Genomic DNA, 26,493 nt, shown 5'->3' on the forward strand with positions numbered 1-26,493 from the left:
CAAAGAAGAGGGATGATATGGCTAGCAGCTAATATAGAACAGACAAGAAATGATGCTACAGCTTCATTTGAGCCCAGAGACAAGAAGTCAGATAGAAGATGACAGAGAGAACAAGGCATCCCACCTTGTTTATGTTCTTTCCCCCTACCATTTTGAGATCAGCCTTCAACGTCAGTGAGAGGAAACAAGCGAGAGGAACCAACTGGCAAACGGGAAGGGAGGAGTGTGGAGAAATGAAGGGATGAGAGCTAAGTGCACAGGGAGAGCCAACCAGGCTAGCCAGTCAGAGAGGAAAAAGAGGGGAGATCAGCCACAGCCAGAATCAATTTCCCAGACCCAGAGTTCATTTCATCAATCAGCGCACAGATAGAGGCACATACACTACGGGTTAGCTTGGGCTCTTGCCAAGCGCGCGCTAATGTCCACCTCTCCCTTTCTTCCTTCCTTCTGCATTGGTATAAATGGCCTCTGCACTGCACAGCTTTTCATCATGCTTGTTCCAAGTGGAACATTCCAGCAGTGAGTCCAGCTAACGATTAGCATTTCCTCATGTACTGGGAACTGAAATATACTTTTTAACTGCTGCCTCACATTTCACCGTAGAAAAAAATAAACTAGCCAAAAAAAGAAGGGAGGGGGGTCTTTGGGAGTTTGCAGCACCAGAGTGAGATGCTACATTTGACAGATGGAGTGGCAGTGTGCTAATAGCAGCAAACCACCACCACACATGCACAGTAGGACTTAACTGCACAGACTATGATGATAACAGTGGTGTTCCACCTCCCACCCTCACCCCTTCTGCATTTCTCTAACTGCAAATGTGCAGTGTTCTCAGCCCCAATCAAGAAATGATTAAAGTGCATAGGTTTCCAGCTTTAATTCAAAGGCTTTAAAAAAGTGTTGCATTAACTGTTTAGGAATTACAGCCATTTTTATAGATATTCTCCCAATTTCACTGCCTCAAGGGTAAAATGGGCAAATTGACATAACTTTAAATAAGAGGATTGTTTTTTATATTTCAATGAAAGCTCTTTGTAGCCTGCGAGTGCTGTATTTCCTCCACCAAGATGCTGTGCTTGGCCATTTCTGCAGATTCCTTAAATTGCTGCTTGTTTGAGTCTCTCTGCTTTCAGTTTTAGCTTCAGTGGCTGGAAAACATCTGTTGGGTTGGGATCAGGTGAACGACTTGTCTATTCAAGTATGCTATTTCATTACATTTAGAAACTCTTGGGTTGCTTTTGCAGTGTGCTTTTGGCCATTATCTAGTTGCCCTGTGAAGTGCTGCTTATAATTTTTGCAGCATTTGGGGGAATGTAAGCAGAGAGTATAGCTCTCAGAACTTCACAATTCATCCTGCTGCTTCTATCAGCAGTCACATGATCAATAACCACTAGAGGCCCACTTTCACTGGCAGCCATACTTGCCTGTTGTATGGCTGCATGGATAGATGGATACGGATATCACCAATTAATCTAACAAGCATGCCTTTGGACTTGTTAGCTCCTGGGAATTGTTGGGTATTTTAGCTGTCTAGTAGCCTGACGATGTAGGCAGGGCTAGCGTGTTCCTCAGGTCCATCAGTTTAATAAAAAGATTTTCTGGATGTGTTTATTTGTGCTAAACACAGCCATTAACCTTTTAGGTCCAGTGAAAGAGCTTTGATCATTTTTTCTTTGGTTTGTTGTCTTTTCCATTAATTCTGGGGTTCAACAATGGTTTAACATGTGGGTGGATTTAATTTAAGAGTTCAAACATAAGAGCTGTGGACTGCAAAATGACAACTTTCGACGTGAGCAAATGGCCAGGGTCTTCACTGGAAAAGGGAAAGTTGACTTAATGACTGTTAGTATTTCCCTTTAACTGCATTTTTTCACTTTTACTTTATTTAATTAATGTTATTATTTTTATTCATTCATGTTTCAAAGCAAACCTCTTTAACCTACTGCCTGTGCCAAGAAACTTTGCTTTTTGATCAATCCATGGCAACATATTGCAGAATAGAGATTTGCCTTTGGGTGAAAGATCTTGGAGAAAAAGTAAAATGTGACAGCCTGATCTAATGGGAAGACGGGTAAAGATGCCGCTAGCTTTCGTAAATAAAGAACACGGTGTCACCACTGAGTATTCACAATGGATTGCTTCACAAAATAGCGTCCATTGAAATTGTCATTTGGTACCGGGCCGGAAGAATTGAGGCTCGGGTTTGAAATTCATGGTTTTCAGGGGTTTTATCGGTTTTTAGCGTTATTTTTTAAAATCATTTTTATCGTTAACTCGGTTTCCCTGGGTCTTGTCCCGTGTGTTATGAATCAATCTTCTTTTTTTGTTACAGGTACTGGTTTAATTTTGTTGTATTTATCCGCAACACCTTAAAGGCCGGTCCGTGAAAATATTGTCGGACATAAACCGGTCCGTGGTGCAAAAAAGGTTGGGGACCACTGCTCTACATTATGGTCAAACACATCCAATTGGGTCTCATCTGCCCAAAGTTACAGAAGTCTTTTTGTTTGTTCAGACGCAGCTTTGCAAAGCTAAGCCATGCTGCCATGTTGTTTAACCCTTCCAACCAAACTTGGCTGCCATGAACTTGAACTTTTAACATTCTAACTGAGCCCTGTAGAGTCTGACATGTTGCTCTTGGGGTTTTCTAGAGTTTCCCTTAGCCTTGCATTGCACCCTGGAGTGCATTTGCTGAGATGTCCACTCCTGGGAAGATTGTGGCATTGTGCTAATACACAGCTGAATGCTCCAAACCAGACTATTTGCTAATTAAGTACATTTGGTTAGCAGCACTTGGTTACAAGGATGTGCTTATTTTTTCACAGGAGTGCATACAATCACATGACTTTACCTACAAGAAATCTAATAAAAGTATATCCATATACTGCTTGACTAAATATCTGACATTTCGGCAACACGTTCAGCCTTTAAATTGCAGATTGTTTAAGGCCCTAAAAGAAAGTGCTCATTCATTGCTGCAGTGTACGAACAGATGAACACGGGGTGACACAGTGTATTGGCACAGAAGCTATTTTTCCTTCGCTGTGACCTTTATCTGAAATTATTTTAGCCGTCAAAATTGTTGCATATTATTTTACAAAACACAGGCCTGAAATGAGCACAAAAAGTATTATGATAATGGGAGTTTCGGTGCAGAAGGATAAAGTTTGCCTTGGATTTTCCTTCCAACACAATTTGTCTGTAGCTTCTTCATCATAAACCAGCCCGGCTGCCGGTTATTATAAACACTGAAGAATACATTTTTGCATTACAATGTAATGGCATATTGGAACCGCATGCTCAATTTCAGGTCTTATCAGGTCTAGCATATACTGTCAGTCCAACACAGTGACAATATCCTATAGTGTTTGTGTCATAATATCATTCTCTGGTTTAAATGAGGTAAAGATTTGCATGCTCTATACATATTAATAACAGTAATGAGTAATTTGTGTCACAGTGGTTTGGTTAATCTGTTGCATCCAAATGACGCGGCGTGCATCAATGTCAGCTTTATTGCTTTTCTTTTAGCTGATCTAATAAAAAAAATAAAATGCCTGAAGGACCAGTGTGAGAGCCGATCCTTTATTCCAATATTAATTTCGGACGTCACGTTTTCTGATCCAGCCCTCCAGCCCCAGGATTGGACTGGTCTGCCACCTTGTTCTCCTTTTGCATCTATTGTGCATGTGGAAGAAAAAAAGCGAGACGACCTCGTCTGCGAGTCCATCAATCGTTCCCCCCCGAAGAACCATTATTTCAGTGTTTTAAGAAGTGCTGAAAGCAAATCTTGCAGGAGGGAACAAAGAAGGGGAAAAAAAATGTCAGTGCCTGAAGAAAGAGAGCTCCTTAATTGAGAGTGAATCAACCTTTGCCTCTAGCTGAATGTCAGAAGGTGTGATTGGAGATTGGCTGCAGATAATGAATAATTACATCAAAGTTGGTGCACTGTGTGTGTGTGTGTGTGTGTGTGTGTGTGTGTGTGTGTGTGTGTGTGTGGCTGTATTACCCGGCACGGCTTGCAGTCGGCGTATGTGCCTGCCACTGACTTTGTGTATGTTCCTGTATACTAACAGGTGCAGAGGTGTGTGCTCTCTCTTGCGTCAGCCTCTGAGTGCTGTGTGTGTCTGTGACTGTGTGTGGGCGGATTAATGTGTACAGGGTATGTTTTGAATGGGGAACAGCCAGCTGGTGCTATTTGAAATTCCCAATCAGTGCTCTGACTCCTCTTGCTATCACGGTGGCTGGAGACAAACATAAAGTTAAAATTATAAAGTATCCGAGGCTGGGGGAGCTATTAGATTTATTCCACGTGACTGTAACCCCCACCCCCACCTTTTTTTTTTTATGAGGAATGCTTTTAATACACTCGAGCACATGGCTCCTCTTATCGCCTTTAGCTTTATCCCCATGCTGTTGTGGAGTCGTACTAAAGCTCTTATTCCCCTTCATAAATCCATTGATCAAAAAAGAGAGGGCGTTCTGTGGTGTGGCATTACCAACGTTCACGTGCACCTTCACTTCCACTTTCGGGATGTCACAATTGCACAAACTGTCACAATTGCTTTTAAAGAAGCGTAAAGAGGGAATCCAAATTTGACCTTTTTTTTTTTTTTTTAAACTGAATTAAATCTGTGATTTTCATGATGAAGCCCGGAAAAGCGACTATTACTAGCATTATTAGCCACCTACTGCACTGTAATGGCTTAGAAACAGCTTCTTTTTTTTGTCCCAGCGGCGGTCAGGCTCTTTTAGCTCTTTCGGAGCACTGGTACCAGGAATGAATTGCCTTGCTTGACCAATTAGTATTCCATTCCTAAATCTCGCCATTGGCATTTTTAAATCTTTAATGGCTCTTAATTTTTCATCTTGTCTGGAGGATGTTCTTGTTTCCTCCTTGCTTACCCACTCCGGCATTGTTGCGGGGAGATTAAAGATGGTATATTAGTCCTTCGACGACATTAATATGCAGAGAAGATCCGATTCGAATGGCTGCAGATAGCTGCTGCTGCTAGCAAAGATCTTTTACATCCCTTGAAAATTGTTGTGTTATAATTATTAATTTTTATAAAATTTATTTATCCATTTATTTTGTAGTGCGTTTGTGCATTGGGATTGTCTGCATGGAAGAACATTTATCACACCAATTAAAGACTGTTGCCTTAAGTCATGTAAGAATTGGTCTCTGGACTTGTGAGCACTGACTCTGATTCATTTACATGATTATTTTTTTTCTCCCTGTAGATAAAAGCAAACAGTAGCAAAAACACAAGAGAGCAACATCCATTGTCATTACAGATTCAGGTGTCGCTGCTTCAGGTCGATGATCCATGTCTTTTAAGTGAATGGGAAATAGACTCGTGAAATTGCTCAATATAAAATGAAAAAGAGAAAGGGGTGAAAAAAGAAACTCTCCACGCTTCTTCCTCACACAGTCCCACAGGATTGTGCAATTTGTTTCTCAGTGCTCAGCTCCCTTTGATCTTCCTTCACTCAAACCATTTACCACATCGCCACGTCAAGCTGCCGCAGTCCCAGGCCAGCTTAGCTTCCGCTCACTAAATCAATGATTTGAACTCCCTAGGCCATGGTGGAGACCGTCAACAATTTGCTACAGCCGCAGGCCCAGGCGGCTTGGAGGGAGCTGAGCACAGGCGAGCAGCTGAGGGCCGCCACCATGCTGCTGGACACGGTCGAGCAGGGAGCCTTCGTCCTGGCTGATAACCTGCTCAAGACGGACATCGTGCAAGAGAACACCGACAACATCCGTAAGTATGCACAGCCACGCTTGCAGTTTGCATGTTGTCATGTAAAAAAAAAAAAGCAAAATAAAACACGTACATGTATGCAAAATCAGATGATTTGTAAGAAAGAGAGTGCCAGTTTACAACACACTGACTAATGCATTCCTTTGAAAGTATACGGTATATGGTAAATGAAACATTTACTATTTTATTGCCTCCTTTTCTAATGATCATTAAGCAATATAGTATGTGTGGTAATGTGTTTAATGTAGTGGCTGTAGTCATTAAACAAAAACGGTTGTTTACCAAGTTAAAAATACACATTAATTATTTGAAGTTATCTAAATGTTTGAATGAGGGGAAAACCTCATGGACGGATTTCTCTTTGCTTTCTTTTTTTAGGGTGGATGGATGAATGGATGGATGGATGAATGGATTGATGGATGGATGTATGGATGAATGGATGGATGGATGGATGGATGAATGAGTGGATGGATGGATGGATGGATGGATGAATGAGTGGATGGATGGATGGATGGATGAATGAGTGGATGGATGGATTGGTTGGATAGATGGATGAATTAGTGGGTGGATGGCTGTATTAGTGGATGGATGAGTGGATGGATGGATGAGTGGATGGATAGATCGTTACATGGATGAGCGGATGGATGGATGATAGATGGTTGGATGTATGGATAGACGGATGAATTACAGGTGGATGGCTGTATTAGTGGATGGATGGATGAGTGGATGATAGATGGGTGGATGGTTGGATGGATGAATTAGTGGATGAATTAGTGGATGGATGGATGAGTGGATGACAGATGGATGAATTAGTGGATGGATATATGGATGAGTGGATGGATGTGAAATTGAATGCCAGCGAGCACATTACATTTAATTTGGCGTTCTTTGTTTGAGTGAACCAGCTTGGGTAGAATTATGTTCTCAAGCTGCTGGGAAACAGATTATTAGCTCATCTGGAAGACACTGCATTTTCCAATTATGACAGACAATCATAAGATGAGTTTAAAGAGCCGAGCGTTCGTTTCTGTCGTTGCATTTTTATTTGCTATAGTTTGTTTTTCCCAGTATTTTTCTCTCACGTGCCTAAAGAGCCTTGGCCGATCTTGCTTGTTGCACACGAAGTTCACCACGCAACTATTGATCCCCTCGCGCTGACAGGGGAGCTTTTGAGGTGTTGGATCAAGTGTGAAGGTCACTGGAGTAATGCTCTCTGTCTTGCAGGAGGTGAAATCTGGCAGGGCTGCTTATAGCTGATGGCAGCCGGCTGTAAACTGACAATTATCTCTAATGATTGTGTTTATATTCGTGTCAGTTATTAGCAGGAATTAACCACTGGTGCTGCAGATCAGGGATCGGTGCTCATTATTCAGTGTATAAATACCAAGCGAGCTCAGATAATAGAAGTTGTGTCATTACGGTTGTCTCTGGTGGGGTAATTCCAAACTGGATGCATCCGTCGCTGGGACTTTCTTTTTTTTTGCAGCTTACATCGAGAACCGTGTAAAACTTAAATAATTGGAGCTAGCGGGGCAAAAATAATGCCATGATGTATCGCCCTATTCTCTGAAGACATAGGATTTTTATCCCATCCCCCCCCAAAGTTCCTGCTGCCATGGCAACCTAAAAATATAGGTCTGCTGGCTTAAAAGGAGGCGAGCGTAAGGAGAATTAATAAAATGGGTTTTATTGTATCTGGCACACAATTCATCTGGGTATTAAGGAGATTCTGGGCTCGTTTGGAGAAGGGGGGATGAAACGATGCCTGCAAAACACGAGTGAGATTTTATAGCACACTGTGGTAGTCTGGTTAATTATGTGCTGGTGACATGTTTACTGGGCCTTATCTCTCTGTTTGCTGGGCTTTTTTTTTTTTCTTTTTACCCAGCCAGTCGCCTCCTGCAATCCCTCATGCCATGCAGGGTAGTTAAATGAGGACAAGGGGGCCCTTCCAAACATTTGTAATCACTACAGCAGCTAATTACTTATCCCTCACTTTGCCTTGCATGTGACATTAAGAGTGTGTGTGTGTGTGTGTGTGTGTGTGTGTGTGTGTGTGTGTGTGTGTGTGTGTGTGTGTGTGTGTGAGAGCAGGTGCACTGCACTTAAGACACCTGGAGACGTCCTTTCAGCGTCAGGCTGTGCTGGTTCTCTCGCTTTAAAGCGAATCTCGAACCCTTTTTAAAAAGCCTTGCTATAATTTTAGGCTCAAGCTGATAATGAGATCTATTCTGTGCGCTTTCAAAGAAGGATATTTCTGCAGTCATTGTGTCTGTGTTTGTGTTTACGCGTCACGCTGCGTGTGCCCGTCTCGAGCTTTTGTCTGCGAGAGAGCGCGCGCTCCGCTCTCTGCATGATAATCTTGTGAACAGATTTCTGCCGATTAGCGTGTTATTTAAACCAGCTTTGAAGGTATAGCCTTCGGGGTCCAACAACTCCTATGGCATCAAAGAAAATTCCCTAAAGCCCGTCGTAAGCTCTTTTACACAACCGCACAGGGGAAAAGAAAGACAGCAAGGGGGAGAGGGAGAGAGGGAGGGAGACGGAAAAATGCTTCCTTTATTCAGAAGGCAGCCTCTTGGAATCCAGGGAACAGTAAGCTATCTGGGGTATTGTCTTAGCTAAGTTGAATAGGAATGTATCACAACCCCCTGGCCTTTACAAAAGCGCAGGAGAATGCTAATAGCAGAGACATGTAAGTCAAAGAAATCCGTACCAAGCTGGCAACCGCCATCTTTTTGTCTTTGAGCCAAGCATCACTGGTTAGGTGTCTGACTGCCGGCTGAGGCTCAGCAGGTAGAGCGGGTTGGCTACTAATTAGAAGGTCAGTGGATTGATCATTGACTCCTCCAGTCCGCACGCTGGAGTACCCTTGGGCAAGATACCGAACCTCAAGTTGCCCTTGAAGCATCCATCAGAGTGTGAGAGTGTTTGTGTGTGTGTGAAGGTAAGAAAGCACTTCGAAGTCGATAAAAGTATGAATGCATGTATGAATGGGTGAATGGGACTTGTAGTGGAAGGCAATTTGAGTGCTGAAGTGAGTAGAAAGGCGCTGGATGAAAGTGTCTGTAGTACAACTTTAAAAAGTCCTATTTGAGCACCAATCCATTTACCATTGCACGCTCATGTGGTAGCACTTTGTCAATCAAAGTAGACACAGCCTAAAAGTGTCTCTTTTTTTTCTATCCATTTTCAGTTTAAATGGGACTACAATTTACAAAATAAACATTATACTTTAATGAAAAAAACAAAAAAGACCCTCAACGAAAAAGAAATGTTTCCTAAGATTATATTTTTCACACACTTCTATGCATTTGGACATACTTTTTGAAACCAGAGTAGCCACCCCCTGCTGGCCGTTAGAAAGAATTCACCTCACTGGCCATCTTTTATCCACAGTTTGTGCTTTACATGAGAGGTCAGAGGTCGAGGCAATCTTGTGAATGCCATAACTTAAAAATGTGGTCACTTGGGATTTTCAAATTGAATCCTGGTGACCTTGACCTCAAGGTCAGAGGTCAACTTTTCTGAAAAACACCTAGGATTTTGACCTTTATACCACAGGTGCATCTACAAGGATGCTGAGGGGTGGCTCTGGTGAGTGCCAGTTTTTTTTATAAGGATTAAGAAGAAGACGTAGGGTCTTACAGCTTTTCATTTGCTGTTTTCCTGCGGTTTCGGTTTTTACTGTAAGCTGGTCACTGCTTGTTGGACTGTCCCATTGTTTTTCCATCTCATGGAAGTCTGTAGGTGTCTAGATTACAATATAACCTATTAATACCATTTCCGTTACTGTTTCTTCAGCTTATACCAGATTTTACACATTTGCAGTGACATTTCTTTACAAGAGCTGCACAATCGTGGCTAAAACTGTAATCTCTTACATAAACGTCAGCATTGTTTACGTACACCCACAGCCTCTATTAATCCACACCGCACATTTAGAAATGTGCATTTGTGTAACTTCTTTTCTGTATTTCTACCGAGCTGTGAATCAGCAGACTCATCTCAGCGCTCTGGGAGTTAATTTGACATTTAGGAATGCCTAGACTTCACACAGGTCACCTGTACTTAAGAGAGGAGCACACTAGACTGCTTTATTAAATTGAATTGTATCATGCCGTAATAACTTTGATGGAACGAGATTTTTATTTGAGCCAGGCTCCTATCAGCAGCTCATTTTCCTCTGCTGCGTGACACCAGAGTCTTTGAACCATAAATTAGGAGCTCGGTGCTCGCTTCAGACACAACAGCTGTTGAACTGCTGCAGAAGCGAGCTTGTCTTGTCCCGTCGGTCTTTATTTTCTCCTTGCATCGTTCACTCTCTGTGCTCTTCAAGAGAAAAAGATTCCTCAGAATGAAGGTGTCTTTTTTTTTTAATAAAGCAAAGACAGCCTTTGTTGTTACAGTTTAGGGGAAAAACAACATTGCCATGTGTAAACTGTACACAGTCGCAACAGATAACTTCTTCTGTCAATGCTGAGTGAATCAAGTGAGGATGTGTTGTATTTAGAGCTCTTTGGCGATGCAGTGATTAATAAAACCAGCTGCTACACGATGAATGCTTTTTGGAATCAATATAGCAATTGGAGGTTTCTTTGCAGTTTGCTAGCATCTGCTCCAGCTGTTAGCTGTAAGATTTTCTGACTACAGTTTAAATATTCCATCAGTCGTAATCAATAACAAATTTCTTACCCAGGCTTGTGTTGTTGCTTGGTGTAGGTACAGTGATATACAAAGCATAATTACTCTACCGCTCTAAAATGCTGGCTTTTGAAAAACTGCTTTTCTTCATGTACCTATGAAGCATAAAAACTGATGAGAGAAGTTGTAAACGACCAGTAATGAATGGATTTGGATGACTTATGATTTTTAATCTAATATCTGTTACCATCACGAATGGGACATGTTATTACCTAATGCGAGCTTATCATGTGAAAAGTTTGATTGATCATCAGAGGAAACTTTGTTATGTTAGCATAGTTTGAAACTTTGGTGCTGATTAAAGAAGCAATAGATCTTTCTAGTTGAGTTGCCGGAGCATCAGCTAATAATAGCGTCAAAATGCAGCTCTAAAAAATGACTTTCTTTTGGAAAAATGCTGAAAAAGTGATGATTTCCTGCAGCGTTGTCTGCTACTCCCTCCACTATCCAGTGCAATCTGGCTTCCCTAAATATAAATCGGAGTAGCTTGTTGACGAGGCCAGATGTTTTTTCACCAGTTAAAGATGCTGATCAGTTTGTCCTATCCGGTGTTTAGGTGATGACGTATGAACCCTGTTTCCGGGTCGAAACTACTCTGCGTTTATTAATGCTGTTGTCTTTTTAGCGTGTTTTATTGCTTTGTATCTTGTTCTATTAAATCTCAACAAGCCCCTACAAAGTCAGTGATCACTGTTGGCCTCTCTCATTTTTTATTGTCACTGTTCATTTTAAACTCAGTTTTTAAAGCCTTACGATAACTACAGCCCAGCCCATGCAGCTGTATGTTAATGACTAAGCTTTTATTGTGGATGGATTATCTCAGTTGTTCTCCTGACTGAAGTTCAGTGCGTTTACAGGATTCTGTCATGTAATTGCATCTGTCCCAAACTATCAGGAACCCTCACATTAAAAAGTTAGCGTTCATCCTCCAGCTTCACTGTCTTTATGTTATGCTAACCATAGCTGTTTAGCTAGCCACCACATAGCACATCATTATATAAAGCTAATCCAACTTCAGTAACCCTACAAATGTCGCTGCTGTTTACTTTTCTGTCTTCAATTATGTTGGAAGTGATAGCAGAGCTGTACGTTTTAATTTTTTCAGAAATCTCTCGGTCAGAACATGCTATATCATGTTTAGGTGGGAACTAGCGAGCTAACGTCCGGCTAACTTCTCACTCTGTTAAAGTTAATAAACTCTGTTTTCATGGATGCCTGGATTTTAAACGTAATTGTTACACCTGGTAGAGCAGCCACATCGAACATTTTATTACAGATGAAATAATTTAGCCAGTGACTGTCTGTGATGCTGCAGTGTATGTTTTACTTTGGGACCTGAAGCAGAGGTTGAGGTTGGACCCGGAAAATGGCTAATGACGTCAGACTTAAAGACGGTTATCCATGAAGGGAGTTGCAAACCCTGGTGTTTATCTTTTTCTGGGGCCAGTGCTTCAAACTCAAGCCAAGTTTATTGCTTCTTTAACCATCTTTGCTCATGTCATCAATTAAAATGATAAAATTGCATTAGATAATACAACATGTCATTAAAATAAAGCAGTGATTGTTTGACTGTGTACATATTTTATGAAGACTTTTCAAAGTGTTCCCAAACTTTTGGGTACTGCTCTGCATGCTTATTTACGGGCTTGGAAAAACAAAAATTTGATACAATGATTCAGTCGGTTGCTTGTTGTTGTTCTTCCCAGGAGCCATTTTGTAAACCAGTCATGGAAGTCATAGAAAAGTCAAAAAAATAAGTAAAGTCAGCTTGGTTTGAATTGGGGAAAGGAACATCCAGCTCTGTGTCAAGGCTATAACTCTGAGATTTTTTATTAATGTTGTAAAAGAAGTGAGTCAGACTCAGCCAGTCTGCAAAATACTTTCCATGTACTCGATACTCTAGCTAAATTCTTAGTTGAGAGACAGGACCCCAGTGTCCAAAGCGATTGCTGTAGCCCTCTATTGATTGCTTAATGTTGTTTGCTTGCTTGGGTTTGTTCTATTTTGTGCAGAGCTGGAGGTAGCGAGAATGAGCACAGATGGGAATTTGCCTGATCTGAAGTTCCCACAATCCGGAGGACAAGGCAACTCTATCCACCTCTCAGCGAACACACTGAAGCAGCACGGAAGAAACGGTAAGAAGTTCGACCTTTTGAATTTGCTTTTATTGCTCCCGTATTGTGGGTTTGAAGTGCAATCTTGGCTCATGCGCGCCTTCACTCTGTGTTTTATTATTCATGGTTATGATAAATTTAAGAGAAAAGTTTCAACTTTGCTACAATAGAAATATTGTTATGTTACTTGGCTTACGAGAGCTGCTGTAATTAATCAAAAATTCTTTTGCTGTTTGTTGTCTTTTCTTTTTTGCTTCTTCCACTTGTGTCATTGCATGGGCCTCCACTGGTTTTGGAGGAATTTTATCACAGATGCTGGTGAATAACTTTCGCTTTGCTTCCCCAGTCCTTTGTTGGTCTGCATATAAAGCGCTTAGATCTTTCTGCAGCCTCTGAATAAGACCCTGGCTGTTGAATTAGTTACATTCAAGCTCTGCCACTAAACTGTAAATGAGGCAGTTAGACTCTATACATAGATATCTTTGGGAGCAGTGTCGCCCCATTTTTAGACTTTTATTATCAGCTCATGCAAATCAGAATCGACTCTAGCTGCGTCCCCGTGTCTGTGCTGGATGACTAAGTCCATGTCCAGCCGTGCCCAGGCGGATCATTATAGCAGGGTGGCGAATATTTCCCCGATATGCAGTTCCACAGCACCCAAATTGTTTTCTTTTCATCAGAGTGAGTGATCTCAGACACGGCGGGAGGGAACTTTGAATGCACAAAAGTGAGACAGCAGGAGGCAATGGGGAGAGGAAAAAGGAGGAAATGATTAACAAGAAAAATGGTTGCCTTTGTCAGTGCCAATAGGAGTCCTGTTTTTTTTTTTATTTAAGTCTGATGATTTCTGAATGATTTCTGCTTTTCTGCCTCGTGTGCAGCCATATTTGTAGCCCTGTCTGTTGTCTGTACTATGTGCTGCTCTGACTTCAGATTTAAGAAGCTTTGTTTAGTGAGTGGGTCCATTCGTTATCACTTTTAGCATTTTTCTAATTTGAGTGTGCTGTGTGAGCGGTATAAATAACATGACAGATTATCATGTGCATTGTTTTCACATTATGTAAGTAGTACTGCACCCTAGGTTTGTGGACACAATCCAAAAAAACATTGAGTATAAACCATTTTAAACTATAGTTCAGATACCTCGGCTCTCTGGTGCAAGAAAAGAAAGTGGCATCAACGGCGGAAGTACACTCAAGAATCGTTCAGGCGGCAGCGGCGGCTTTCGCCTCCCTCCGATGGTGCATCTGGAAGAAGACAAACGTCACCCTCATCACTAAATCCGCCTGTACTGCACACTGGTATTGCCCATTCTTCTCTATGGATCCGAGACCTGGGTTATAATCAAGCACGACCTCAACAAGCTCGAGGTCTTCCAAATGTGCTGTTTGCATCAGATTCTCAGTGTCGCTCGGTGACCGTCTCAGCCACAGCGTGGTATGTAGTCAGTGTCACCAGCAGCCCTCGATGGAAGAGCTGATCTAGAAGTGACGACTTCATCTGCCGCATGAGTGACCATCGCCTGCCATATCACATTCTGCTGTAGCAGCACCCCACTGGAGACATGCGCCCAAGAAGAGTTGGATCAAGCAAATTGAAGATGATCTTAAACAACGACGTCTCATCCTCGATCAAGCAAAGGTCAAGGCCAGATATCACAAGGCCTGGAAGTGCATCGTTGACCAAGATGGAAACCCTACGGCACCCACTGCGACGTATTGGCTTCGGGCGACCTGTCCTCCTGACCGCCAGCTAGGGAAAAAAGAAGAAAGAAAGAAAGAAACTATAGTTCAATGTCTTTTCACGGGACATCTTTAAAGGGGACGGGACATGATTTAAAGCCACTGGTTGAGGAAGTTTTAGCCAATAGTCAAAGCACTCAATCATCACTGAAAGCGAGCAGGAAACTGTTTACTGTCTGAAAACATGTTTAGCTTGGAAGACTGGCCAGTGACTCTCCTATCAGTGCCCAGCCTTACTGTGTGTGTGTGTGTGTGTGTGTGTGTGTGTGTGTGTGTGTGTGTGTGTGTGTGTGTGTGTGTGTGTGTAAGATCTATTTTAAAATGAAGTGATACCCCATCCAGTGCGTTCTTTAATCAGTGCGAGACTGTTCATAACTGTCCTCTTGCAGGTGAAATCCGAATAGCGTTCGTCCTGTACAAGCACATCGGGGTCTATCTTTCAACTGAGAACGCCAGCATGAAGCTGGGCAGCGAAGCCCTGGCCACCAACTACTCTGTGATTGTCAACTCGCCGGTCATCACAGCCGCCATCAACAAGGACTCTAACAAAGTCTACCTCTCTGACCCGGTCATTTTCACCATTAGACATCTGCAGGTAATTCTGTGTGTCCGCATGTTTGTGTATCTGAGAGATGGGTTTCACTTTGATGTCAGTGCCTCTGATTTTTTTCATTCACGTACAAAAAATGCGCTCACACATTCACTTTCTTGATAGCACCTGTCATCACGATTTCCTCTATCACCGAAGCGCAACAAAACGTACAAATCCCATCACAAACCCGGGAAAATTAAGCGAATGTGAACAAGTTTTATTCAAGGAAAGGTGTGGAAAATTAAATTGTGGAAAACAACGTTGCTCACAGGGTGATGGCAAGAACACCTTGTTGTTTATTAGTTTGAACAGCAACCTGATCTCCTGAACAAATATCAGTCATATTCGGCCTCGATGGAGGCTGCTTAGTCATTGACTCTATTATCTTCTCCACACTCTGCTACCCTCAAAATATCCCTGTTTTGTCTGCAAACAGAGCCTTCAGCTATTACCGGAGATGTTGAGCAACCATAGCAGAATTGCGGCGGGTCTCGCGTGTGGGAGGGACCTGGAAGAAAGCTACAACAGCAGAAAAAAAAGGAAAAGGACCCAGAGCGCAGAGGGAGGGAGGGAATAAGAGAAAGGGACGATAGCTTATGGAAGTCAAAAATTAAGTGGTGGGGAAATGTCAGGGGGGAAATGTCAGCGCAGTTATTGCTCTGACTCACCTGCCTTAAGTGTAATTTGTAATTTGGACTGTAGATTCACTAATTTTACTGTTGCTCTAATGTTAGGGTACTGGCGCTTTTTATACCCTTTTCTAGCTCAGATCAAGTCATTTCAATAAAAAGTGCCCTTTTGGAAAAGCTTCTCCTGCTTGTAGTCCTGCAGTGTGCCAAGAGAGCCGCCTCGTCTTTTCCTCACGTAAATGTGCCTTCGCCAAAATAAAAAGATTTATTTTTAAAGCAAATCTCGTCTTCATGAGGGGCTGTACAGTTAATCGCATGATAGTCGTGATTATAATCTCGTCTTCCTCCGTTAATTAAATTTGATTGGTTGCATTATTATATATAGTATTGACTGTTGCATCAAATCGAGAGCTCCCTGTTCTTGTAAACCAAACAGAGGTGCTGCTGAATGAGCTCTTCGTTTAACGGGTCTCTATTTGCTTATTATATTCTGGTGTGATAAAACTGTAAAGACTGTGATATGTGAGTACTACTCTGCTTATTTACAACTCCATATGTTTGTTCTTGGATTGCTTTTGCTCTGGGTGGGATATATTAGTGAGCAAGTGAACATTTTGTCCTCAGTGTTGATCTGTTAGCAGCAGAAGAAATGGCCAACTGTAAACATTTGAGGGAGTTTGACAAGGACCAAACTGTGATGGCCGGCGCCAGTCTGCAGTGGTGATTATCTATCAAAAAGGGCTCCAAGGAAGTGTAGGGGGCTGCATAGCTGTAGACGAGTCAGGGTGCCCGTGCTGACCTCTGTTCACCACCAAAACCATCAACAATGGTCACGTGAGCATAAGAACTGGATGCAGTGGAAGGACGTGTCCTGCTATGTTGAATCGTGTGCGTTGCTTACCTGGGGAACACCTGACACCAGGATGCATTATGCAATGTGATGCTTCAAACCTCGGGTCGTGCCGTTAATGCAGATGTTACTTTGACACCACCTACAGAAGCACTGTTGTGGATCATGTGCACCCTTTCATAAAAACTGTATTCCCTGATAGTGGCCAGAAAGCAGAAATGGTTCAGGTATAATTTGAGGAGCACAACAACGAGTTTGAGGTGTTGATTTTGCCTCCAAATTCTGCAGATCTCGGTCCAATCGAGCATCTTTGGGATGTGCTGGACGAAGGAGTCGGATCCACAGATGTTCCACTTCACACCTTGCAGGATTTGTTGTTAACATCTTTGTGCCAAATACCACAGCAAAGCTTCAGGGGTCTCATGGAGTCCATGTCTCGACTGGTCAGGGCTGTTCTGGGAGTAAAATGGGAACCAGCACAGCATTAGGTATTGGTGTATTTATATGGGCCTTAGTACAGCTACAGTCCATCCACTGTGTGAAACAACTTGAGGTACATAGCAGCTTCATGTAAACCGAATCCAGCCACTGTATAGTGTAGGCATTACATTACTTCTATATTAGGCTTCCATACTAAATCCAAGGTACTTGTCTTATAGCTCTTCTAAGTTGAATCTAGCTCAACTTTGCCCTTGAAAATTAACATCTAAACCATGCGGTTTTGGATGACTGGTCTTCTGAGATGATGATGTGTCCTCTAGTTATGGTTTCGCTTCCTTGCCTCGCCACTTAATGGGACCAATTAAAGCCATTAATGGGACAGAGGGTCATCCTACCTCCTCTCCGTGTAATATTTAACGCAGGGTTTGGGTGTGTGAAGGGTAAACTCAATCAGCGGCAAATTTACATTCGCAGAGGATAAACGTTATTAGACTAATCACCCTGCAGCGTGTGAAACTATGAAAAGCTGCAGCATCGCCCAGCATCTCCAGCAAGAACGCAGACGCGTTTAACCTTGGAAGCTGAGGGTCGCTGTGGAAAGGATATCGTGCGTCTCTGTGTGCACGCTCGCTCTTTGTTTTCGTAGCTGCAAAAGAATTGGGCTCAAGAGGAAGAGGCTGTTGATGTGTCTATTTATCCGCAGCTGCGTTCTGTTGTGCTTGTCTGTTACTCAGCCTCGGTGTTGTGGGTGACTTTTATGAAATGGCGAGCAAGATGGCAGGGAGGCGTACCCGTCATTAGGACCGGAGCACGGCACAGACAGCAGTGGTGCCCATTAAGCTGTGGGGCAGCTCACTGTCACGCAGTGAAAGTTAAAGAGAAAGGTCAAAAAAGCACAATGGATGACAGGCAAGGGGGCCGCTTGATGCTTTATGACAGCAAAAACACCTGCTATTCACTTTACAATGGATATGGATTGCATTGGGGAGAAATTGGACCCTTTGTTTTTTTGAGGATGTTTGCTCTGAAAATAAAAGTAAAGCAGAAATAAGCCAAGCAAATGTGCGATTAACTTCAAATCCCTTTGCTGTCTTTCCCCCTCCGAACAGCAATCTGAGGAGAACTTCAACCCCAACTGTTCGTTCTGGAGCTACAGCAAGCGAACCATGACTGGTTACTGGTCGACGCAGGACTGCCGCTTGCTAGGCACCAACAGGACACACACCACATGCTCCTGTACACATCTGACCAACTTTGCTGTCCTCATGGCTCACGTGGATGTAAAGGTGAGCCTGTTTTTTTTAACTTGTTTAATCCTCAGAAACACATTGATCCGTCGTGGTTTACACAAGCGACTCCTTCCGACGTGGTTTGCTGGCGATAAAAAGCTGGTTCACGTCGTATAAAGTTGATATCTACGTTGGAGTTTATTATATGTTTTATACTTGCTTTGCTTTTCAATTTAGCGGGTAATCGACTGCCAGCTGTTTTCTGACCTTCACAAGGCTTTTGTCTGCTAACATTTAAAGTACCCGCATTCATACGCTTTTAAACAATGACCCTGTGTCAGTGCGTATTGATTGCAGCCATCTTAAATCTCCATTTGTGTGAAGTAACCCAATATGTGATGGCTCCACTGTGTTGTGTTGTTTTGGGTTTTGTGAGCAGCGGCTTTCAGAAATGCATTTTATGCTTTGCCTTCATAAATAATGATTTGTTTTTGGCCTTCAAGCCTTTGTTGAAGCTCTGTGAATGGGCCTTGGTCGATGTAGTGCTAAAAGACGTGTGTTTTCACCTGTCCTTGTACGGTCTCTCTCTTAAAAAACCTCACATGAGAGCTTCTCTCCACTTCAAAATTCCACTTTCGATTGTATTCCCGGAGGCAGTTAGCCTAGCGTAAAGACTGGAGGCTGCTATCCTGGCGTTGGACAAACTTAGAGGGGTTAATGGAAGCTGTACAAAAAAGTATAAAAGAATAGTGGAGTTGAGATTTTGGGTGACGTTAATACTGTGCATGTTGGAGCTGGCAAATAAAAAAACGTCTTTTTCCGTGTCCAGCCACGAAGGAAGCCATGTTTTAGTTCTGATGTTGACAGACAGCTTAATTATTTCTGTCACAGGAAGTTTAGGAGCTGACTGCTGACAGAGCAGAGTAGTTTTTGGTATCTGTTATGGCATCTGTCTCTTCAGAGTGTCTCTTATAATTCAGTGGCAGAAAAGAAATATACACTCTGTCTGCACCATTCCAGCTGGCCCCTGTCCATATAACCACTAGACCTTCCTTCACCTTCCCGTCTTTCCGAGTCTGATTCTATCTCGCTTTTTTATCGTAGTGACAGAGCATACATCTATGTTTTAAAAAACTAAACCATTATGCACATAATTTAAAAAGAAATGTTAAAAAAATGTTAAATCTTAAATGTAGAGGAATGTGGCATAACCTGAATTATTGAACATAGCTGACCAATACCACAGAATTAAAGTTATTAAGACTAATAAAAACATTTCTCTTGATATGTCAGTCATTCAGGTCTTGGTAGTCCTAAGTGTTTGAGCTGAAAGCAACTGGGCTTCTTTTATTGGTTCATGAAGACATTTGTACCCCTGTGAGGAATCTTGGAGTTATTTTTGTCAAGGACATGTCCCTTAGTGCGCATATTAAACAAATATGTAAGACTTCCTTAATTCATGTTTGCAATATCACTAAAATTAGAAACGTGATGCTGAAAAACTAGCTTGTGCATTTATTACTTTTAGACTTGACTGTTGCAGTTCATTATTATCAAATCGCTCTACAAACTCCCTGAAAAGACTTCAGTTGATCCAAAATGCTGCAGAGCATATTCCTCCCATATTATATTCTGTTCACTGGCTCCTTCCCCTCACATACAACATCTTGAATAATCAGGCTCCATCTTATCTTAAAGACTTCATAGTATCATATTATCCCAACAGAGCACTTTCCTCTCAGACTGCTGGCTTACTTGTGGTTCCTAGAGTATTTAAAAGTAGATGTAAAAGAAGGCAGAGGCTTCAGCTTCTGTGGAAACAGCTCCCAGTTTGGATTCGGTAGACAGACACCATCTCTACTTCTATGATTAGGCTTAAAACTTTCCAGTTTGATAAAGCTCATAGTTAGTGTTGGATCAGGTCACCCCGAACCACCCCTTGGTTATCGCCCCACACCCAACTGGTCACAGCAGATGGCTGCCCGTCCCTGAGCCTGGTTTTGCCAGAGGTTTCTTCCTGTTTTTCATCCCTACTGTTGTCAAGCGCTTGCTTATAGGTGTCGTTGTTGGGGTTTTCTCTGTATTATTGTCGGGTCTTTACCTTAATATAAAGCGCACTACGATTAGGGATGGGAATTTCACGATTCCGATTCCATTTTCGATTCTGTTGAACGATTCGATTCTTTAACGATTCTTGTTTTTAAAAAAGGAGAACACACAGGCCGATTAGCTTAGAACTTTGTTTTATATCTTCTCTTTGAACAAGATAGAAATTTAGGAGTAACATGGCCTTACAAACCCAACAGTGAGATCTTAAGAGATACACAGCCTACAGCTCTTCAATGGGGTGTCACAGGGTCCCCAGGAAAAAAAATTGTAAATGTAAAATAATAAAATAAATATTCTTCAGTAGCAATAATTACAATTACAGAAGAATATCCAGTAATGTCCCTGCCTACAATTAAACACATCTGCTGTGGCAAATGGGTGTAAACCACAAACTTAGTCACTGCTCGGTGACATTCGTCCTGGCCTGAAAGGAGACGCTACCGGTAGACTGCAGCGAGAGCTGCCAGCATCTGAGCCAGACTCTGTCTCTCTCATCATGGTCACCTAAATGCACACTAATGGCAGGTTTTGTAATAAGGCAGATCGCGCTAACATAATATGCACTGTTAGTTTACCTGCCGCATTAACGGAAGAGGACGTGCAAACGTTACCGCTGCTGCTGGGTTGAGATTCACGAGTCTGGAGCGGAATTAAAAACACGACATTCATTTAAGGTCATCGCGTGTTCTGTGAGCAAATGCTTTTGCATATTCGTAGTGTTTCCTCCCTGAAATGAAAAAGTATAACCAAACTTTTGAGCGTTTGTGCCACTTAGGCGCCATGTTTCCTGCCAGGTAAATGACGCGCCGCAACGTGGTGACGTCATTCGAGGCGACTGAAATCGATCGTTTGCAAAAATGGCAAACAATTCCAATTAATTGAAACAGTGGGAACAGGTTCTCAACAAGAACTGGTTTTCGATTCCCATCCCTAACTACGATGACTGTTGGTGCCATATAAATAAAATTGATTTTATATTTGCTTCACAACCAAGAGGCTTCTTTAGTTCTAAAAGCCATTGTGGTGTCCCAGGTTTTGAACCTCTGGTGGGTGTGGGCCATTATGGTCACAGAAGCAAATGATAAAATTGACTTTATGAACTAGAAGAAGGGAAGGATGTTGTACCTTCAAACATTCTCAAGAAAAATATATTTTATGTGATTTATTAAATAAGAATAGCGATAAAGTTAATACTCTTCTGTCAACAAATTGTAGTATGCCAATCCCCCTGGCATCTGCAACTTCTTGTAGAGGTTTTCAACAGTTCTGACAACAGCTCGCTAAAAAAGTTTGACCACTTTTCCGAGCACAATTCCTTCAGATACAAGATGCCTGAGGGTTATGTTGCATGTACAGCCGGTTTCAAATCTCACCACAGGCTTTAAATAAAAAATTTTTTTACTGAGCAGGCCATTTCCTTAGCCCTCTCTTTCTTCCTTTTTTGCAACTATTCCTCAGTGAATGTGCTTGTGTTCTTAGGATCATTATGTGTTTCCGCTTTCAGGTTCAGCTTCAACTTTTGAATTTATTTTCAAGGACTCTTCATTATACTTCAGAATTCTTAGCGTTCGTCACCCGGGGGAGGCGTCCGTGTCAATGCCTCTCTGAAGACACGCCCGCATATCAAGAAGTCAAAGGCTATTCACTAGAAACGCTTCCTGTGCTCAGAGAAATGTTACGTTTAAAAATCTGTGTTTGCTGATGTGTGTTTCACAGAGAGATTCGCAGCAAAGGCAGAGAAAGACCAGTGATTATAATGTTTAATGCAGATAATATCTCTTCTGGAATATTTTGGGGGCCTCTTTATTTTCTCTTTGTCTCTTTGTGCTCAAAGGAAAGGTTGTTTTCTTTTTCCCGTCCACTCCAACAAGATGTAAGGGGCCATTTGTACATCTTTTTCACAATCTAGTACCAATTTCATGCATTTTCAAGGTTCTCCTCCCAAATAGCGGTTTTGGCATCTGAGGAGCACCGCAAAATTGCTGTGCCAAAAGTTGGAACTGCTAAATGGATATGGTAGACACTACTGCAACAACTTCTCCAAAAATTGGCAGGTGCAGCGTCCACCACGATTCTTATTCCCACTAAAATGACACCAACCTCTGCAAAGTATTGCTACGTAACATTTGATTCTCAATCCTATCAAAGTGATGGCTGCTTCTCAGACTGCACAAAAGTAGAATTGGCTCTCCGCCTGCACCACTCTTTCACTCTTTTTTCTTTTTGAGGCTTTGGGAATGTATTGGCAGGTTTCCTGCTGCTGTAGATGAAACAGGAAGCAGGAAACTGACATGTCATTATATTTGACACAAGCTACAGGTTGAGTCATCTTGTATTTTTCTGATACATCATTGTTTTTTTGCACGTGATCTTCACCAACCCTCTTTAAAAGATTAACCTATATTTTAATTAGGTAGCTTTTTGGAGAGAGCATAACTAAAAAAAAAAAAAAAACTGCAAGCTGGAGGTGGTGGCTTTCCACACATCCAAATACTTTTTAAAATTAAAATAGTAGTCCATTAAATACGAGTTTCCTGTGCAGCAAATTTGAACCCACAAATAAAACAAACGCCGACTAAAGAAACGGGCAGAAACATTAAGAAGTAAAGCCTTTCATACACTGGAAGTGTAAAATCGTGATACAGCTTCAACTCCTGGATCAAACCATGAAATTTTCCCTGCTGCTGCTTTCTTGAGAGAATTCGATGAACCCAGAATCTCAGTTTCTTCCTTTTCTTGTGGAGAAATGTCTCGACCAGCTCGCCGTGGCTTGATGTCGACTTTTTTCACAGTGTTTTTTTTGTTGTTGTTGTTGTTGTTTTTTTGTTAGGACAAATTTTTGGCAAAAATACAACATGTTCAGTTTGTAAATATGTTACATGACAAGTTTGGATACAAAGTTTAGATATTAGAACACAGAGCAGCAATTCCTATTGAGACAGCACATCCCGAGCAGCGCAGGCACCCAGGAAGAGGATCTCACAGCAGGCCTCAAGCTGATGGAAAGCAGGCACACCTAAAATCCAGGAAGTACACCGGCTGGCACAACCAGGGCGCTGGCTCGTACACCCAATGGCATCTGCACCATATTGGTGGAGAATAGTCGTCAGTGATTGTTTTTGAAGGAGAAGGGTTCACACTGCACGTTGGAGTATCATGTAATACCATCATGTCCTATCTTTTGGCTCTCACGTGTCATAAAATGCTGTCTTTGTTTGGTGTTCTGCTTCTAAGGGTGATTTTTTTAATAAGAGAAAGTGGCTAAGTCACCATGTTTTGTTTTTTTTTTCCTTCTCACTACACACATAACCCACACAGTCTTGTATGGTGTGGTTTACTTCTAGCTAGAGAGAGCCACTGTTTGTCACTCAGCAGCATGACTTTTGGACCCACTAAGCTCCCTGCAGGGTGAGTCTGGAATAGTGAGGGAGCCACGAAGAATGGGAGCCTTCACGCAATGAAAGCAAAGCAGCAGAAAAAAAGAGAAGAAAGGGATGCAGTAAAAGGAGCTCTTTCAGTCAAGGCAATCACTAACATTTTGGAAAGCTTGGCTTGCTTGTGGCACTGCGTTCAGCCGCGGAAAGTGGACAGTAGTTACACCCCGGCTTTGAGTGATAGTGTTTTTTTCCACCCTGCCCTATTCTTTATCTTTTCTACTTGTACGTTATAAAAGGCGGCTTGTTCCAAGGTGGCTCTGAATTGAAGCCACGGAGGCTTTTTATTTGACAAACTGTCACCGTGCTGGATCTGAATGGAGGGGGGGGGAAAAAATAGGCAGTGTGTGCACGCGCGACTGGATGTGTGCAAGAAAGAGGCAGAGAAAGAAATTTCATAAACTGAAGAGACTATCTGTTTTTGTATCCATGGCAACAGGACATACCACTGCTCATCTTTGCATTGTTATTACTCATTACCCTCAGAGCCACAGATTGTTTTTGCCTTGTTTATTTCTCAGTAGCATCGCCAAAGCAAAAGGAGGGAAAAAAGAGAGGGAGATCGGCAAGTTGTAATTACAATTCTTCCTTTTGAGGACGGAGACTCACTGCAGTATCGCCATCATCATTAACACCCCCCCTCCATGCATGCACACTAGCCAGAAATAATGAGCCTTACATCCACAGACCCACACGTTGGGCCTTAATAAACTGTCATCGGTATCGGCGTTACATTTATAACCCCAAGTTATGATTGCATTCAAAATCTGCACGCGTCAAATTAGAAGAGGCGAAATGTTTCTGCTTGCCCGTCTGACATTATGAATGCTGTCATTTTTTGTCCTTGACAGCGGTTTGAAGTTGCTGCATGCTTTCGGATGTGCCCAGCAGAATTTCAATGTGGGCTTTCTTTGTTTTGTTTTTATGTTTTTTCCCGTAAAACTCAAATCTGGTTAAAAAAAAATTAACACGCTGACTTCATTTTATTTTAATGTAGGGCTATTCCTCAAGTGATACATTGTTTCAAAATAGCAATCATAATACAATTTGTATGTAATTTTACCCGACACGTGATACAGTCTTTGGTGTCACTCCTTTTAGGCCAAGCATTTGTTACAAAAGCGATACATGTGCACTCTTTTACTTTTCGGTGTAAGAGTGACACATTGTAATCACGCTCAACTTGACCATGATGAGTGTGGTCAACGTAAATTTGTATCCACCACTGGAATCTACTGAACAGTATGCGTGGTTAGTAGACACTCTCAGCATTTTATTCCAGACTGTCTCTCATTGGGATTCATTATTTTTGAAGTCAATTAGTTCCTTAGACTAATTCAGATATTGTGCATTCTGAATCACTGAAGAAAATGAGCAAGCCAGCACGCAGAGGCCCAACTGTTTCTAGTGCTTCTGGTCAAATGTTCCCAAAAGGGGCCCAATAATGCTTATTTCCATAGTCCACTGTAAGCGATTTGTTCACTGGGTATCACTTTGTAGATGACCACCCAATGCTACCACACACACTAAGGCTCCAGTTGACCCCTTAATATATTTACCAGCCTGCCCTATGTCAGTCAGCAGTATCACTTTCATTGTCAGTTGTTTTATTTTCGCTCATTTCTCCAGCCTTTATTTGGCCCGTCGTAGCAGAATGTCAGTCACATGGTCTCTGGTTGTTGCTAGTTGCTCCGTGTGTAGACGCCGGTCTCCCCGGGCATCTGTCTGGAATGAAAAAAGCGTGTGTGTTTAAGACATAAAAGAAAAATGTGGGGCAGAAAAACATTGGAGGACAAATCGAATGTGCACAAATGTGCGTCGCCCTGCTAAGTAACACGGACGCCGTCCGACCGGGCCGCCCTTGCGCCGCAGTGAGTAAATTTCAGAGTAAATTACGTCTGCCCACTTTAGAGACCCTTACATGGAGTCCCATCAAGCCGGCTTGTTGTTGTAAGGCTAGGCGCAGAGGCACTGTAGATCACATCATTTGCCACCCTGCCTGGGCAGACCCCCCCCTCCACCTGCAGTAAAAGGAACTTTTCAGCAGAGACTTTGTGTTTGGCGACGTCTCAGTCATCATCCACCTCCCAGAACAAAGAAATCATCCCGCAGTAAATCCATCACCCAGGTGTAGATACATTCCCTGCTCCTACTCTCGGTTTCTATAGCTTTGTCTCTTTTTCTCTCTTCTTCTTCCTTTGCTGTTTCTTTCTCTCTGACCGGGCCCCTCTTCAATTGAAGGTGAGATTGTGATGGATAGAGGCTGCAGTCGCTGCACAGCCAGCTAGCCCGGGAGACCTCGGGGTCCTCTCGCAATGCACCATGGCCGGTACCACCCACTGCATCGACGGCTCTGTCGCACGTCGGGCTGAAAACAAGACTAATGTGTCACGCACCGCACACCGCAGAGGATGCAAGCGCAAACATCGGCATCTGTTGACACCTTCTGCATAAGCGTCCTTCTAAAGTATAAGGAAATCAGCCTTAGCTTCACACGTCTCCTCTGTCTTGTCAGTAAGAGCATCCACTGTTGTTACAGGCTACAAGGGGAATGGGAAAACACAGATGAGCTCCCCTTTAAGAGACAATTACATGATAATAACTGATAATTTTATGAAGTTGCGCACAAATGAAGCTTGTAGTCAGTCATCTTCTGCCAGTCAATTCTTCACATCACTTCTTCCTTGCCACACTGTCAAACTCAGTGCTGTCATTATTGCTTTAGTCCAATCACCTTCTTGTCCACCTTCTTTGAGCCAATCAGCTTCCACTTTGCTTACTTTAAATCTCAATGCTCTTCCATCATTCTCCCTTTCATATTTTCTTCCTGCAACCCACCTCCTCTCAATCTCCATTTAACCAATGTCACTCATCCAAACTT

The 26,493-nt window shown here is 42.4% G+C and overlaps 1 protein-coding gene across 12 annotated transcripts in view; it reads left to right on the forward strand.

Moving 5' to 3' along the window:
• LOC308410241 (adhesion G protein-coupled receptor L3) overlaps positions 1-26,493 on the forward strand; it is a 267,657-nt gene that overhangs the window by 190,018 nt on the left and 51,146 nt on the right. For all 12 annotated transcript variants that reach the window (XM_080903456.1, XM_080903455.1, XM_080903451.1 and 9 more), the window contains 4 exons: positions 5,585-5,768; positions 12,485-12,607; positions 14,718-14,923; positions 17,950-18,126. In XM_080903456.1, the coding sequence (XP_080759582.1) occupies positions 5,585-5,768; positions 12,485-12,607; positions 14,718-14,923; positions 17,950-18,126 (690 nt within the window). The remainder of the gene's footprint in view (positions 1-5,584; positions 5,769-12,484; positions 12,608-14,717; positions 14,924-17,949; positions 18,127-26,493) is intronic.

This window comes from Rhamphochromis sp. 'chilingali' (assembly GCF_963969265.1).
Source record: "Rhamphochromis sp. 'chilingali' genome assembly, chromosome: 1".
In the NCBI taxonomy this organism is placed as follows: domain Eukaryota; kingdom Metazoa; phylum Chordata; class Actinopteri; order Cichliformes; family Cichlidae; genus Rhamphochromis; species Rhamphochromis sp. 'chilingali'.